We start from the raw sequence: 16190 nt of genomic DNA on the forward strand, positions 1-16190 counted from the left end.
AATATCTTCTCTTTTATCCTCTATGATGTTATATTCGATCAACCAAACATAACCTATAAAGCTAAAATTATAGAAATGAAATACAAGAGACCTTATTGAAAAATTGAAAGTAAAATTATTGATTTTTGAAAGTAAATATTGATAATATTATAAAATTTTCACTAACATAAATTAAAAAATTCAAGGAAAAAAAAAAAACACATAACACTATCCTCACAATTCCATGATATTGTTTTTTTCATATTAGAAATCCTTATAATCAACTTTCCTTTTTATACGTTTTAAAAAGATTTTTTTATTACTAATTTAAATTTAAAAAAAAAAAGAAAAACCTTTCAACCAACCACACATGTGACACATGTTGGTGGTTGTTTTTAAATTTCAATAAAAGATTTTATAATTATTAAGAAAAGAAAAAAATGTTAAAAAACATGCTTATTTTTATTTGATTTTATTATGAAATATACGAAAGTAAAAATATATAATTAAAATTAATAAAAAACTTATATATTTTAAAATGATTTAATTTTTATTTTTAAAAATAAAATAAGTAAAATAAATTTAAAATAAAATATTAAAATAATTTATTAATTTTAAATTTATTTTTTTATTTTTTTTTCACTTTTCCTTTAAGACGTGTTGCATGTAAAATACCATAAAGCAAGTCATATCATTTCACCATGCTCAAGATTTCAACATGGTAGGTGTAGCTTTTGAAGACTTTTCCATGTGATTAATACTTGGATACCTGGATTTTCTTTGGGTGGGGTTGGGCTTTTGTAAGTTTCTTTGCAATTTTCTCCTAATTGGAAACAAATGAATGGTCAAAGAGAGGAACTCAGTGAAGAGAAGATTGAAACGAACTGGATACACCCTCGCCTGCTCCGAAGGTTGGTATGATCTTCATGGTCGGCAGGCCTTCTCAAGTCTCCATACATGCCTCATTTTTCCCATATGATAAATCAATGGTCGGAAGAGTGAGCTTAACACGAACAAACATAATAAAATCATTAAATTTTTGGAATAATAATAATAATAATAATTTGATGAAGTTAATCAATGATAAGGATTAGGAAGATGTTTAATAAAATTTTAAATTAATAATAATTAGATGTATTTAACCCAAACTTTTGGAGAAATTAATGAAATTAATCATATAAAAATTTCTCTAATTTTAATTTTAAAATAAATATTAACAATATTTTTTTTTCAAATATAAATAATAATATTTGAAAAACATCATCAATAAATTGCCTTTTCAATTTTTTCTCTAATTGTCATTTTAAATGAATATTAAATTCCTTTTAGTAAAATTTATGAATTTAATTAGTAAAATATTAATAGCTATATTTTATCATTTTTAATAATAAAAAAAATTATATAAGTTGTGTTTGTCTTATTAGTATCACTATTTACAAAATTTATCTTTAAATTATTTATTTTAAAAATTATTAATTATTAAGAATCATTTTTATAAAAGGTAAAAAATAATTACCATATAAATATAAATTAAAAGTGGAGGTTATATTTGTTAATTATTTTTAAAAAGGGATTTCAAACATTACTTTCTCCAAAAATAACAATAATAATAATATAAACACAATATTGACTCAAAATATTATGTAAATGAAAAACTTAAAAATAATATATATTTGTTTTTTTTAAAATATTTTTAGTCATAATTAAAGGTCATCTACTCAACATGTTGGTGGGAATGGTATATAAGTCAATGCCTGCTTTGCTCACAAATCAAAAACCAAAACTTGCTAATCCTTGTTATTACACACTATCCTTGCTCTGTGTTGAACATGGCTACAAGCCCCTTTCGTTATTTTATTTCCCTTTTTCTGCTTTTGCTCTGTTTCGAAGCCTGTTTGAGGGTGGGTGATGCCAAAGCTGGGTGCATAGAGAGGGAGAGACAGGCTCTCCTTCACTTCAAAAAAGGTGTTCTCGATGACTATGGACTTCTTTCTTCGTGGGGGAATGCGGAAGACAAAAGAGATTGTTGCAAATGGAGAGGAGTGGAGTGTGACAACCAGACGGGTCATGTGATCATGCTTGATCTTCATGGAACGGGTCAAGATGGAATGGGTGATTTCCAAATTTTGGGAGGTAGAATATCTCAGCTTGGTCCTTCATTGGCAGAGTTGCAGCACTTGAAGCATTTGAACCTCAGCTGGAATGATTTTGAAGGTAATTATATACATATATACCTTGTGAAAATTCATCAGTTTGTCTCAGCAGAATATAATTCTCTCTTTTCCCAATTTTACAGGAAATCTTCCCACTCAACTTGGAAATCTTTCCAACTTGCAATCGCTTGATCTTGGCTATAATTCGGATATGACCTGTGGAAACCTTGACTGGCTTTCTCACCTTCCTTCGTTAACACACCTTGACTTGCGTTGGGTTAGTCTTAGTAAAGCAATCCATTGGCCCCAAGCAATTAATAAAATGCCTTCCCTAACTGAGTTATACTTGAGTGGTACTCAGCTTCCTCCGATTATTCCAACAATATCCATTTCCCATATTAATTCTTCTGCTTCTCTTGCTGTGCTTGATCTCTCCGAGAATGATCTCACTTCTTCAATATACCCATGGTCGTTCAACTTCAGTACCAGCCTTGCTCATCTTGACCTCTCTTATAATGATCTAAATGGTTCAATTCCGGATGCTTTTGGAAACATGACTAGTCTGGCATATCTTGATCTCTCTTGGAACGAGCTACGTGGTTCAATTCCGGATGCTTTTGGAGACATGACTACTCTGGCATATCTTCATCTCTCTTCGAACAAGCTACGTGGTTCAATTCTGGATGCTTTTGGAAACATGACTACTCTGGCTCATCTTGACCTCTCTTATAATGATCTAAATGGATCAATTCCGGATGCTTTTGGAAACATGACTACTCTGGCATATCTTGATCTCTCTTCGAACCAGCTACGTGGTTCAATTCCGGATGCTTTTGGAAACATGACTACTCTGGCATATCTTGATCTCTCTGTGAACGAGCTACGTGGTTCAATTCCGGATGCTTTTGGAGACATGACTACTCTGGCATATCTTGATCTCTCTTCGAATCAACTTGAAGGTGAGATTCCGAAATCCTTGAGAGATTTATGCAATTTACAGGAATTATTATTGTCTCGGAACAATCTCACTGGACTGAAGAAAAAAGATTATCTGGCCTGCCCTAATAACACATTAGAGGTTTTAGATTTATCTTATAATCAATTGAAAGGGTCATTTCCCGATCTTTCTGGATTTTCACAGTTGAGAGAATTATTTCTTGAATTCAATCAACTAAACGGAACTTTACCTGAAAGTATTGGACAACTAGCTCAACTTCAAATGTTGTCCATTCGTTCAAATTCATTGCGAGGCACTGTCTCGGCAAACCACCTTTTTGGTCTCTCCAACCTGATTGAATTAGACTTATCTTTCAACTCCCTTACATTCAACATAAGCCTTGAGCAAGTTCCCCAGTTTCAAGCCCTATATATAATGTTGGCCTCTTGCAAATTAGGCCCACGTTTTCCTAATTGGCTTCAAACTCAAGAAGTTTTGAGGGAACTTGATATCTCTGCTTCTGGAATTTCAGATGTCATTCCCAATTGGTTTTGGAATTTAACTTCAGATTTACAATGGTTAAACATTTCCAACAATCACATCTCGGGCACTTTGACCAATTTACAAGTAACGTCTAATTTGGGAATGGATATGAGTTCAAATTGCTTGGAAGGTTCAATACCACAATCTGTTTTCAATGCTAGATGGTTGGATCTCTCCAAGAACTTGTTTTCAGGCTCAATTTCTTTATCGTGCGGGACTACTAATCAGCCTAGTTTGGGTTTGTGTCATCTTGACCTCTCAAATAATCGACTATCAGGAGAATTATCCAATTGTTGGGAGCGGTGGAAAGATTTAATTGTTCTTAATTTGGCAAATAATAATTTTTCTGGGAAAATTAAAAATTCGATTGGCTTGTTACATCGGATGCAAACATTGCATGTACGTAACAATAGTTTTACTGGAGCACTGCCTTCGTCCTTAAAGAACTGCAGAGCTTTGCGTCTTATAGATTTGGGAAAAAATAAATTCTCAGGAAAAATAACCACATGGATGGGAGGAAGCCTGTCAGATTTGATCGTTCTCAACCTAAGATCTAATGAATTTAATGGAAGCATACCTTCAAGTCTTTGTCAACTGAAACAGATTCAAATGTTGGACCTCTCTAGCAACAATCTATCAGGAAAGATACCAAAATGTCTCAAAAATTTAACTGCCATGGCTCAAAAAAGAAGTCCGGTCCTTTCTTACGAAACATATTACAATTTGAGTATCCAACATTACTATGTTGATAGTACATTGGTTCAATGGAAAGGAAAAGAACAAGAGTACAAGAAAACTCTTAGATTCATCAAGAGCATTGATTTTTCAAGAAACAAATTAATTGGTGAAATTCCAATAGAAGTAACTGATTTGGTAGAATTGGTGTCATTGAATTTATCAAGAAACAATTTGATTGGATCAATACCTACAACAATTGGTCAATTGAAATTATTGGACGTTCTTGATCTATCTCAAAACCAACTTAATGGTAGAATTCCGGATACTCTTTCTCAAATAGCCGATCTAAGTGTTTTAGACCTATCAAATAACACCTTGTCAGGTAAAATTCCATTAGGCACTCAATTACAAAGCTTTGATGCCTCCACATATGAGGGAAATCCTGAACTTTGTGGACCACCTCTTTTGAAAAGGTGTCCTGAAGATGAACTTGGGGGAGTCTCATTCACTAGTGGTCTTAGTAGTAAAAAAGAGGACATTCAAGATGATGCAAATAATATATGGTTTTATGGAAATATTGTTCTTGGATTCATCATCGGATTTTGGGGAGTTTGCGGCACTTTACTATTCAATAGTTCATGGAGATATGCCTATTTCCAGTTGTTGAGCAAGATAAAGGATTGGTTGTACGTGATAACAATTGTAAATATGAATAGAATACGAAGAAGCCTGCAAGGTTAAATGGTAAGACTTCTCAAATTCTTCTTTTAGTTTTTCGAGTAAAATCTGTTAACTTCTATTTATTATCCAACAATTAAGAATAAAAAGTACACTTTATGCTACATCTCAAATCCCTCTTCTATTATTTGATTGACCTTCCACAATATATTGATGAAAGCTTAGATTTTGCAAATAGAAGCATCGATAAAATAAGCAAGCCTAGAATATTTTAATATAATTTTTTGTAATAGTTGCGCATATTTAGCTTTCATTGTGTAAAGATTAATCTTATAGGTCGAGGATCATAGTTGAAGAATTATGATTATCAATATTTTTATTTCTATCTTACTTCAAGTTACAATTTTTTCTTTTAAATGTTAAGTTAATTTGTTGTCTTCAAATATTATAAGTACATTAAAAGTTCAATTGTAAGTAACATACTAAAACCTTCGTTTCTACTAATCAAGAAGAGTAACTCCGCAACTAAGAAATTATTCCAAATTGATGAGCTTTGTTGCATTTCATCTTTGTATTACAGGACTTCAGCTGGGTTGCATCTCAAGGATTAGTAGGTGATATATGCTTTTGAGTAATGGGAGTATTTATGATGGGATAGTTACATGCCTTAATGCAAAAGCTTGCCATCGGATAAATGACATCGGCATGTATTAAGTTTGCTTATTTGGTAGTTACCATGGCTTTAAGTTTCTCGTGTTATATTCTATTTAGAACTTTTTAAACATTAATTGTTGCTATTATATGTACGACTTTGTATTTTGTTGCTCTAAAATTTATTTGTTATTTTTGTAGAATCAAATATTAGAGGCCTTTGTAGGGGATGCTAAAAAAGACTTCGTCTTAGAAAAATATTTTTTTTTTTGCTCAAAAACATAGTTTATTTTTGGGGAAATGCAATGTGATAATACCCATTAGTATGAAATGGGATATGCTACTACTAAAAACAGAGCACTCTGTTTTTCTGGTGCTCAAGCATGAAAGCCCCTGTAACATAGAGAGGTCTGATTTCCAACCGTGAATCAAATTGCTTGAGGTACTCCATATGCAGATTGATGGAAGTCACTTTGGGCATCAATCATCTTCAAGGAACGATGATGATGGGAATTGGATCAGCGGCGGTAAAGACCAACTATGGAAAGTTTGTTAAAAAGTTCCCATTTCTTTATTTTGGTTTCTGCTTTTGTAAATAACAGTGTTATCCAAAATTTGTGTTGGTTGCTCAAGTTTTGTAAGAGCTATTCAACCAATATGAATCGTTACATAATATGCATTTTGCAGAAGATCTGTGATGATTTGGAGCTCTCTCCAATGCTATACCAGGTTAGAATTGAAACAAGCATCTTATTTAGGAATAGTTAACAACGACGAAGAAATGCAATTTATATGTGTTTTTTGTTCCACTGAATTTTGCAGTAATCAACTTATGGAAGAGCTAGAGCTATTGGAGAAGAAAGTGTTCTTCATGTTTGCTCAAACAATTCAGAGGGAAGTTTAGTGAGACAATTTTTAACTTTATTTCCATTTACTCTTTGTCATGAGAGCAATTTTTTGTGCATACTTGGAGCTTGAGTTTTTGCTTTGGTAGTTGTGAAGTTGCAAACTGTTATTGGAATAAGAAGCCTCTACTTTTGCTTGTTACTGAATATGATTTTTTTTTTTTTTTTAAGAAGTAAATTTGCTAATTATTGTTCTTTTTCTTAGGCACCCAAGAAAAGAGTATGTACCGTTAGCAAGACCAAGAGGAAATTATTAAAGCTTTATTTGAGCAGTGAGTGCTTAATTTGTTCCTTTTGGTGGCATATGCATATAGTCTTAAATTTGATTTTCTTCTACATAATTGATACTGAATATTGTGATTTTGGAAAGATTAATGTTAGTCCCCTTTTCGTCTTTTAAATTAAATTAGATTTGTTTACGTATATGTTTAAAGACCATAAAAGGTGCACCTACATGATTGTAAGTGCTCTAGATGGTGATGATACGTTCACAGCTGCCCAAGTTTCCCATAAACTTAAGCAACAATTAGCTTATGTCCCTCATCAGAAAAGAGCTGAAGACAACATGCATTTGAGAGATAAAGATCTTAATGGATGTGATATAGCCAAAGCACAGTATTCCAACAATGAAACGTTGTTTTCCCTAAGAAAAAGGTAACTATATCTTTATGAATTTCATGCAATTTTGTGAATTAATCTTATTTGTGTGATATCCCACATTGAATGGGGGAAAATTTGTGTTATATATATATATATATATATATATATATATATATATATATATATATATATATATATTCTCTTAGCACGTTTTAAAGCCCATAAGGGCCCCTTAAGCCCAGAATAGATAATATCTACACTGTTAGTAGCGGGTCGTTATAGCTTGTATGCAAACTTTGTCACATTGTCAATTGCATCTCTATGGTTGCAGACTTGTAGTATATTTGCCTACATTTGTCAAGTACTAATCATAAATTCATAACACTCAAGTCTTAATCCAACTGACATGTTTTTTTTTTACTAAATGCAACCTGTTGTCATTCACTACCATAGGTTGGCCACAAAATTTCAAACTTTCCATTCTTTAGGGCCTATGTTTGTCATTTCTTGGTTCAAACCCAATCATCTTTGGTACTCATGTATGGTTTCTGTTTCTAGGTTCTCACGATCGAGTGCATTGATTGCTACTTCTTTCTTTCTTTTTTTATTTCTTTTTTTGGTTCTTGCCTCTAGTCCATTTTCTCACATCATGTTCTCCTTGCTGCTGAACATTTTCTTTCTTGATTACCCATCATTCTATACCTTAGGGCATAATAAGTCTCCTAGCTGCCTTAAGAAATTTGTGTAACAATATGCATCAATCAAACAACATCCTAGAATCATCTTTCCGTTCATGTTAGGATTCATGCTTTAGTCCATTTATAAATTTGAAATAAGACAATTAAGAATGAAATTGAAGATAATTATCCAAGACTTTCTCAGTAAAGTGGAATATAAAAAAGGATGTCCAATAGATTTCAGGTAGTTGATAAATGTTTTCTTGAATTTTGTTGTATTTAAAATATTTCTTCTCAATATTGATAGATTTTCTAAGGTGAATCAAGCACATGTTTCTCTTTTTGGGTAAGCTTATTCAGCTATATGATTTGTAACTAAAATCCCGACTAACATTGGACTCATCAAGAGCATTGATTTTTCAAGCAATAAATTAATTGGTGAAATTCCTATTGAAGTAACTGATTTGGTAGAATTGGTGTCATTGAATTTATCAAGAAACAATTTGATTGCATCAATCCCTACAACAATTGGTCAATTGAAATTATTGGATTTTCTTGATCTATCTTAAAACCAACTTAATGGTAGAATTCCAGATAATCTTTCTCAAATAGCCGATCTAAGTGTTTTAGACCTATCAAATAACACCTTGTCAGGTAAAATTCCATTAGGCACTCAATTACAAAGCTTTGATGTCTCCACATATGAGGGAAATCCTGGACTTTGTAGACCACCTCTTTTGAAAAGGTGTCCTGAAAATGAACTTGGGGGAGTCTCATTCACTAGTGGTCTTAGTAGTAAAAAAGAGGACATTCAAGATGATGCAAATAATATATGGTTTTATGGAAATATTGTTCTTGGATTCATCATCGGATTTTGGGGAGTTTGCGGCACTTTACTATTCAATAGTTCATGGAGATATGCCTATTTCTAGTTGTTGAGCAAGATAAAGGATTGGTTGTACGTGACAACAATAGTAAATATGAATAGAATACGAAGAAGCCTGCAAGGTTAACTGGTAAGACTTCTCAAATTCTTCTTTTAGTTTTTCGAGTAAAATCTGTTAACTTCTATTTATTATCCAACAATTAAGAATAAAAAGTACACTTTATGCTACTACTCAAATCCCTCTTCTATTATTTGATTGACCTTCCACAATATATTGATGAAAGCTTGGATTTTGCAAATAGAAGCATCGATAAAATAAGCAAGCCTAGAATATTTTAATATAATTTTTTGTAATAGTTGCGCATATTTAGCTTTCATTGTGTAAAGATTAATCTTATAGGTCGAGGATCATAGTTGAAGAATTATGATTATCAATATTTTTATTTCTATCTTACTTCAAGTTACAATTTTTTCTTTTAAATGTTAAGTTAATTTGTTGTCTTCAAATATTATAAGTACATTAAAAGTTCAATTGTAAGTAACATACTAAAACCTTCGTTTCTACTAATCAAGAAGAGTAACTTCGCAACTAAGAAATTATTCCAAATTGATGAGCGTTGTTGCATTTCATCTTTGTATTACAGGACTTCGGCTGGGTTGCATCTCAAGGATTAGTAGGTGATATATGCTTTTGAGTAATGGGAGTATTTATGATGGGATAGTTACAAGCCTTAATGCAAAAGCCTGCCATCGGATAAATGACATCGGCATGTATTAAGTTTGCTTATTTGGTAGTTACCATGGTTTTAAGTTTCTCATGTTATATTCTATTTAGAACTTTTTAAACATTAATTCTTGCTATTATATGTACGACTTTGTATTTTGTTGCTCTAAAATTTATTTGTTATTTTTGTAGAATCAAATATTAGAGGCCTTTGTAGGGGGATGCTAAAAAATACTTCATCTTAGAAAAAAAAATTTTTTTTGCTCAAAAACAAAGTTTATTTTTGGGGAAATGCAATGTGATAATACCCATTAGTATGAAATGGGATATGCTACTATTGAAAACAGAGCACTCTGTTTTTTTGGTGCTCAAGCATGAAAGCCCCTGTAACACAGAGAGGTCTGATTTCCAATCGTGAATCAAATTGCTTGAGGTACTCCATATGCAGATTGAAGGAAGTCACTTTGGGCATCAATCATCTTCAGGGGACGATGATGATGGGAATTGGATCAGCGGCTGTAAAGACAAACTATGGAAAGTTTGTTAAAAAGTTCTCATTTCTTTAATTTGGTTTCTGCTTTTGTAAATAACAGTGTTATCCAAAATTTGTGTTGGTTGCTCAAGTTTTGTAAAAGCTATTCAACCAATACGAATCGCTACATAATATGCATTTTGCAGAAGATCTGTGATGATTTGGAGCTCTCTCCAATGCTCTACCAGGTTAGAATTGAAACAAGCATCTTATTTAGGAATAGTTAACAACGACGAAGAAATGCAATTTATGTGTTTTTTGTTCCACTGAATTTTACAGTAATCAACTTATGGAAGAAGCTAGAGCTGTTGGAGAAGAAAGTGCTCTTCATGTTTGCTCAAACAATTCAGAGGGAAGTTTAGTGAGACAATTTTTAACTTTATTTCCATTTACTCTTCGTCATGAGAGCAATTTTTTGTGCATAATTGGAGCTTGAGCTTTTGCTTTGGTAGTTGTGAAGTTGCAAACTGTTATTGGAATAAGAAGTCTCTACTTTTGCTTGTTACTGAACATGGATATTTTTTTTTAAGAAGTAAATTTGCTAATTATTGTTCTTTTTCTTAGGCACCTAAGAAAAGAGTATGTACTTTTAGCAAAGACCAAGAGGAAACTATTAGAGCTTTATTTGAGTAGTGAGTGCTTAATTTGTTCTTTTTGGTGGCATATGCATGTAGTCTTAAATTTGATTTCCTTCTGCATAATCGATGCTGAATATTGTGATTTTGGAAAGATTAATGCTAGTGTTCTTTTCGTCTTTTAAATTAAATTAGATTTGTTTATGTATAGGTTTAAAGACCATAAAAGGTGCACCTACATGATTGTAAGTGCTCTAGATGGTGATGATACGCTCACAGCTGCCCAAGTTTCCCATAAACTTAAGCAACAATTGACTTATGTTCCTCATCAGAAAAGAGTTGAAGACAACTTGGATTTGAGAGATGAAGATCTTAATGGCTGTGATATAGCCAAAACATAGTATTCCAACGATGAAACGTTGTTTTCCCTAAGAAACAGGTAACTATATCTTTATGAATTTCATGTAATTTTGTGAATTAATATTATTTGTGTGATATCCCACATCGAATGAGGGGAAAATTTGTGTTCTATATATAGGTTCTCTTAGACACGTTTTAAAGCCCATGCAAGCCCCTTAAGCCCAGAATAGATAATATCTATACTGTTAGTAGTGGGTCGTTATAGCTTGTATGCAAACTTTGTCACATTGTCACATACTTGCATATCTTTGGTTGCAGGCTTGTAGTATATTTGCCTGCATTTGTCAAGTACTATACTTTAGGGATGAAATCAGAAATTCATAACACTCGAGACTTAATCCAACTGACATGTTTTTTTTTACTAAATACAACCTGTTGTCATTCACTACCATAGGTTGGCCACAAAATTTCAAACTTTCCATTCTTTAAGGCCCATGTTTGCCCTTTTCTGGTTCAGACCCAATCATCTTTGGTACTCATGTATGGTTTCTGTTTCTAGGTTCTCACGATCGAGTGCATTGATTGCTATTTCTTTCTTTCTTTCTTTCTTTTTTTGGTTCTTGCCTCTAGTCCATCTTCTCACATCATGTTCTCCTTGCTGCTGAACATTTTCTTTCTTGATTACCCATCATTCTGTACCTTAGTGCATAATAAGTCTCCTGGCTGCCTTAAGAAATTTGTGCAACAATATGCATCAATCAAACAATACATCCTAGAATCATCTCTCCGTTCATGTTAGGATCCATGCTTTGGTTCATTTATAAATTTGAAATAGGGCAATTAAGAATGAAATTGAATATAATTATCCAAGACTTTCTAAGTAAAGTGGAATATAAAAAATGATATCCAATAGATTTCAGGTAGTTGATAAATGTTTTCTTGAATTTAGTTGTATTTAAAATATTTCTTCTCAATATTGATAGATTTTCTAAGGTGAATCAAGCACATGTTTCTCTTTTTGGGTAAGCTTATTCAGCTATATGATATGTAACTAAAATCCCTATTGACATTGTAGGCGCAAGGAGAATCATAGATTATCGAGTAAAGAGGTACCAGAACAGAAGATTAAAGAAAAGCTTTTGCAAAGTTTCGATGATGAAACCCTAAGCTCTGTTATCAAGATGTTTTTCTTTTGTAATATGCATGTTTTTTTTTTTCTTCTTTCTAAGATTCAACCTTCAATAGAAATTATTCTTCCATGTTGCATTGATGAAAACCTGCTTGTGACACCTTCCATTTCTGCATGAACTTTAGTTGAGGTTATATTCGGCTTTTGTTATTTTTATTTTTTAATTCTCTACTGTTTACATGCTTCTTGTATCCGAACAGGCGAATTGTTCATGCAGTTGAATTTTGCAACATTTTCTTATTGTTCGGGGCTTAAGCTTCTATTCATTTTTTCATTATTATGTTTTTATGCTTTGTTTTTACGACTAATCCTATGCCACACAGTGAAGTGATCACAGAGAATGACTGGAAATTTGTCCAGCTTGGGCTTGCTCTATTTTAGAACATTTTAGCCATTCAAGACATCTCGTTGCAGTAGAAGGCTGGGAGTCTGCATGCCACTCAATTTTTATCTCTGAGTATCCAATTTTTGGAGCTGTTATTCTTCATTGATTTAGAAGATGAGCTGTTATTTTTGGGAAAATCTGTGTTATAATGCACAATAGTATGAATTGGGATATGCTACTACTGAAAATAGAGCAATATGTTTTTGTGGTGTCCAAGCATGAAAGCTATTGTCACACAGCGAGGTCTGATTTCCAACTGTGAATCAAATTGCTCGAGGTACTTCATATGCAGATTGCTGCAAGTCGCTTTGGCCATCAATCACCTTCAGAGGATGATAATATTGAGATTGCAGTGAAGGTTTGGGTGTTTGTCACAATGCCTGTTGAGGCGTCATCAGATGATATTTAATGACAGATGGGTTATCTATGGGGTTTGAAGTCTCATTACATGTGGCAACACAGTTCTCGATATTTAATGACAGAATGGTAAGCGAACTTTATGCGTAGTTTTTTCCTTTCTCATGGGTTCATTTGTAAGTGTCCCAATTCTCAAACAGATGAATAATGGATGGTGAAAGTATCCTACACATCATAGAACAAAGAACAAGCAACAAGGATTAGGAGTTCCCTTTACCTCTTGGAAATTTGACACATCCATCTCAAATTTCACTACTTGCATTTTCTTTTGGGAAGTTTTTATTGAGGACAGAATAATAAATTTGCATATAGCTCTATGATATCTGTCTAACCATCCTGGCTTTTCCATTTTGCAGATTTGCATGGTAGATTTAGTGCTTAAACTATCACTGGAAGATTCTAAAGAGCCTCAAACAGCTCACATCATTCTTTACAAGTTAGATTTATGATCAGACTGATCAAAGGTGACTCATTTTCCCTTGAATCTGATCAAAACCTTCGACTCTCATGCTAACCCAAAAGGTTTCCCCTTTCATTTCAACAACTTAGAAGTTCATTGTTGATGATGATGTTGCTGTTATATTTATTATTATTACAACTAATTTGATAAGCAATTATTGTTATTATTTTTCTTTATCTTATAACACAATCATATGATAAATTGGGGAATATAATGTCATGACTGCATTGAAATTCTTGACCAAATAGAAAAATGGGAAATTTTGCTGTCTATTTTAAAGCATTGTAATCAATATAGGGTATCATGATGATGAATTAAGTCAACCTTGCCCCTACATTTTTGTGGTTATGAATGCATTGAAAGAAAGTAATATTTCATTCTGTGAATCAAACAGGCCATTAGTTCTTCGAAGACTGATAGTCGAGATGAGTGGGAATTTGAGGTTGTGTCGCTGGGACGATGATGTAAACGGCACTCGCCAATGGGTTCCTAAATGGGCTGCAGTTTCTAATCCATGTGATATTGCTGGGGCTTACGGTGTGTAGCTTGGACTGAAGCAAAACTAATGCCTCCTGCATGTACATGCCTGCTGGGGGCCTCTAATGTGGGAGACGGCGGCCTGTGCTAAGAAAATTCTTCTGTTTCAGCCGCGAAATGTGATAATAATCATCGGAATTCGATTGCTTCCAAGCTGAAGATGTCGATAGTGCAACAAACTAAGTATTATTATCCCATTTCTTCTATTATAGCAAATTACAGTAACATCTCGCCATTATCACAGTGCGGTGATGCTTGTTTATCAGACTCTGATTGTGCTGCTTCCGTGTTGGCTGTTGAACAACTTAGAGTTTGGTGGATTCGAGGACACGAGTTCGACCTTGTTTGTGAAGCTTGGGCCTAAGGGATCACCTGAAGGCAACGCAACAGGATCTGGGGATTCATCTGATAGCCTCCGGGACAAGGTCTTGGTTCTTCCAATTGTTCTCAGCATGACTGTTCTTGTAGGACTCCTCTGCTTCTTGTTATACCACAATGTGTACAGGAGGAGGGCCTTGAAGAGAGCCCTGGAAAGCTCCTTGATTGTGTCCAGTGCTCAAATGAATTTTAGTTACCGCGATTTGCAGCGCAGAACTGGCAATTTGCACAGGTCAGCATATACATATACATATATAGACTTTGAAAGGGATGAAATTGCTTGAACAAAGCCAATTAGACTTGATCAATGAGGTTTAATGTTGCCTATTTTTTTTTTCATGAGGGTTTGGGAGTGTATACAAGATGGGACATTGGTTGCAGTGAAGAAGCTTGACAAGCCTCTTAGGAAGAAGGAATTCATAACTGAAGTGAACACTATTGGCTCTATGCATCACATGAACCTGGTTCGACTCTACGGCTACTGCTCAGAAGGCTCTCACCAGTATGCATTTCATTTCATTGCCTAATACCAATTACCACTAACCATATTTAAATTCTTATCATCCTCTTTGGGGGTCAAGCATACTATATTTTCGAGCTTGTAATGGGGTTGGAATTTGATGATTCTTCACAGGCTTCTGGTTTATGAGTTCATGAAAAACGGTTTCTTGGACAAGTGGATATTTCCCTCAAAGCATTGCTGGGACAGACTGCTAGATTGGGGAACTCGCTTCCATATAGCCATTGCTACTGCACAAGGGATTGCTTATTTTCATGAGTAGTGTAGGAACCGGATCATCCACTGTGATATCAAGCCCGAAAACATACTTCTAGATGAGAATTTCTGTCCAAAAGTTTCAGACTTTGGACTAGCAAAGCTGATGGGCAGAGAACATTAACATGTTATCACTATGGTGAGAAGAACTAGTGGCTATCTAGCTCCAGAATGGGTGAGCAACTGACCTGTTACTGTAAAAGCCGATGTCTACAGTACAGAAAGCTTCTTCTGGAGATCGTTGGTGGCTGGAGAAACCTTGACATGACCTTTGATGCAGAAGACTTCTTCAATCTTGGGTGGGCTTTTAAGGTATAGATCAGTCAAGTTCTTACTTCTGCAGATCACAAATTGTTAAGTGTTTGATATTTTATTAACAAAAATGTCAATTCCTCTAGGAAATGAGTAATGGGACTACGAGAAAAGTTGCAGACAGGCCACTGGAAGGGGCAATGGAGGAAGAAGAGCTGGAAGAGCATTGAAAACCGGCTTTTGGTGCATTCAAGATGAGGTTTTCATGAGGCCTTCAACGGGGGAAGTGGTGAAGATGTTGGAAGGGTCACTTGAAATCAACACACCGCCAATGCCATAGACAGTTCTGTAGCCCATAGAGGAAGGCTTAGACAATGTATACAAAGCCATGAAGAGAGAGTTCAACCAGTTCGGCTTCTTCACCATCAATAGTACCCATCCTTCATCAAGGGCTACATGTAGTTATTCCACAATGTCATCAAGATAGCAAAGGAGAAATGGAACAAATTTGGTTGCTGTCCAAGAATTTTATCCCCATGATACTTTGATACTGTCCAGAAACATAGTATTTATTGACCATTTGTTACCATATATAGGAATGGGGAATGGAACTAGTAGAGAACTTCGCATATATTATTTTTGGGACACAAGGTGCATAATGTTGTTGCTAAGATTTCAAATGGTAAAAGAAATTATATTAATTGCGAAACAAAAACATAAACAATTAGGTTGAGGTATGGAAATCTCGTTCTTTTAAAGGAGATTTAAGCCATTTCTAGTTTGACAATTTCAGAAATCGGGATACTTGACTTCTCTTTGGTTTGTCGCCTCAAGGACACAATGGTCCAAGTGATTTGTTGCTTAGCTCACGTCAATATGTATAAAGCATAGAACTTAAAGCTAGCGCTTCACAAAGAAA

The 16190-nt window shown here is 33.9% G+C and overlaps 1 protein-coding gene and 1 pseudogene across 1 annotated transcript; both read left to right on the forward strand.

Annotated features, from left to right (window-relative positions):
• Window positions 1-1808: 1808 nt before the first annotated feature.
• On the forward strand, window positions 1809-10679 carry LOC117933818 (receptor-like protein EIX1). Its single transcript, XM_034855369.1, has 5 exons — window positions 1809-2193; window positions 2276-3091; window positions 4106-5034; window positions 5549-6146; window positions 10223-10679. The coding sequence occupies exons 1-3, from the start codon at window positions 1809-1811 to the stop codon at window positions 5029-5031; spliced, it is 2127 nt and encodes a 708-aa protein (XP_034711260.1). The 3' UTR covers window positions 5032-5034; window positions 5549-6146; window positions 10223-10679.
• Window positions 6957-15921, forward strand: LOC117933819 (annotated as a pseudogene).
• The last annotated feature ends 269 nt before the right edge of the window (window positions 15922-16190 follow it).

The sequence above is a fragment of the Vitis riparia genome, chromosome 16 (assembly GCF_004353265.1).
Source record: "Vitis riparia cultivar Riparia Gloire de Montpellier isolate 1030 chromosome 16, EGFV_Vit.rip_1.0, whole genome shotgun sequence".
Taxonomy (NCBI): domain Eukaryota; kingdom Viridiplantae; phylum Streptophyta; class Magnoliopsida; order Vitales; family Vitaceae; genus Vitis; species Vitis riparia.

Coding starts and splice junctions, on each gene's coding strand:
- LOC117933818 (XM_034855369.1), top strand. CDS start 1,809: ATGGCTACAAGCCCCTTTCGTTATTTTATTTCCCTTTTTCTGCTTTTG. Junction 2,194..2,275: donor CAGCTGGAATGATTTTGAAG/GTAATTATATAC, acceptor CCAATTTTACAG/GAAATCTTCCCACTCAACTT. Junction 3,092..4,105: donor CTCTTCGAATCAACTTGAAG/GTGAGATTCCGA, acceptor ATAAATTCTCAG/GAAAAATAACCACATGGATG.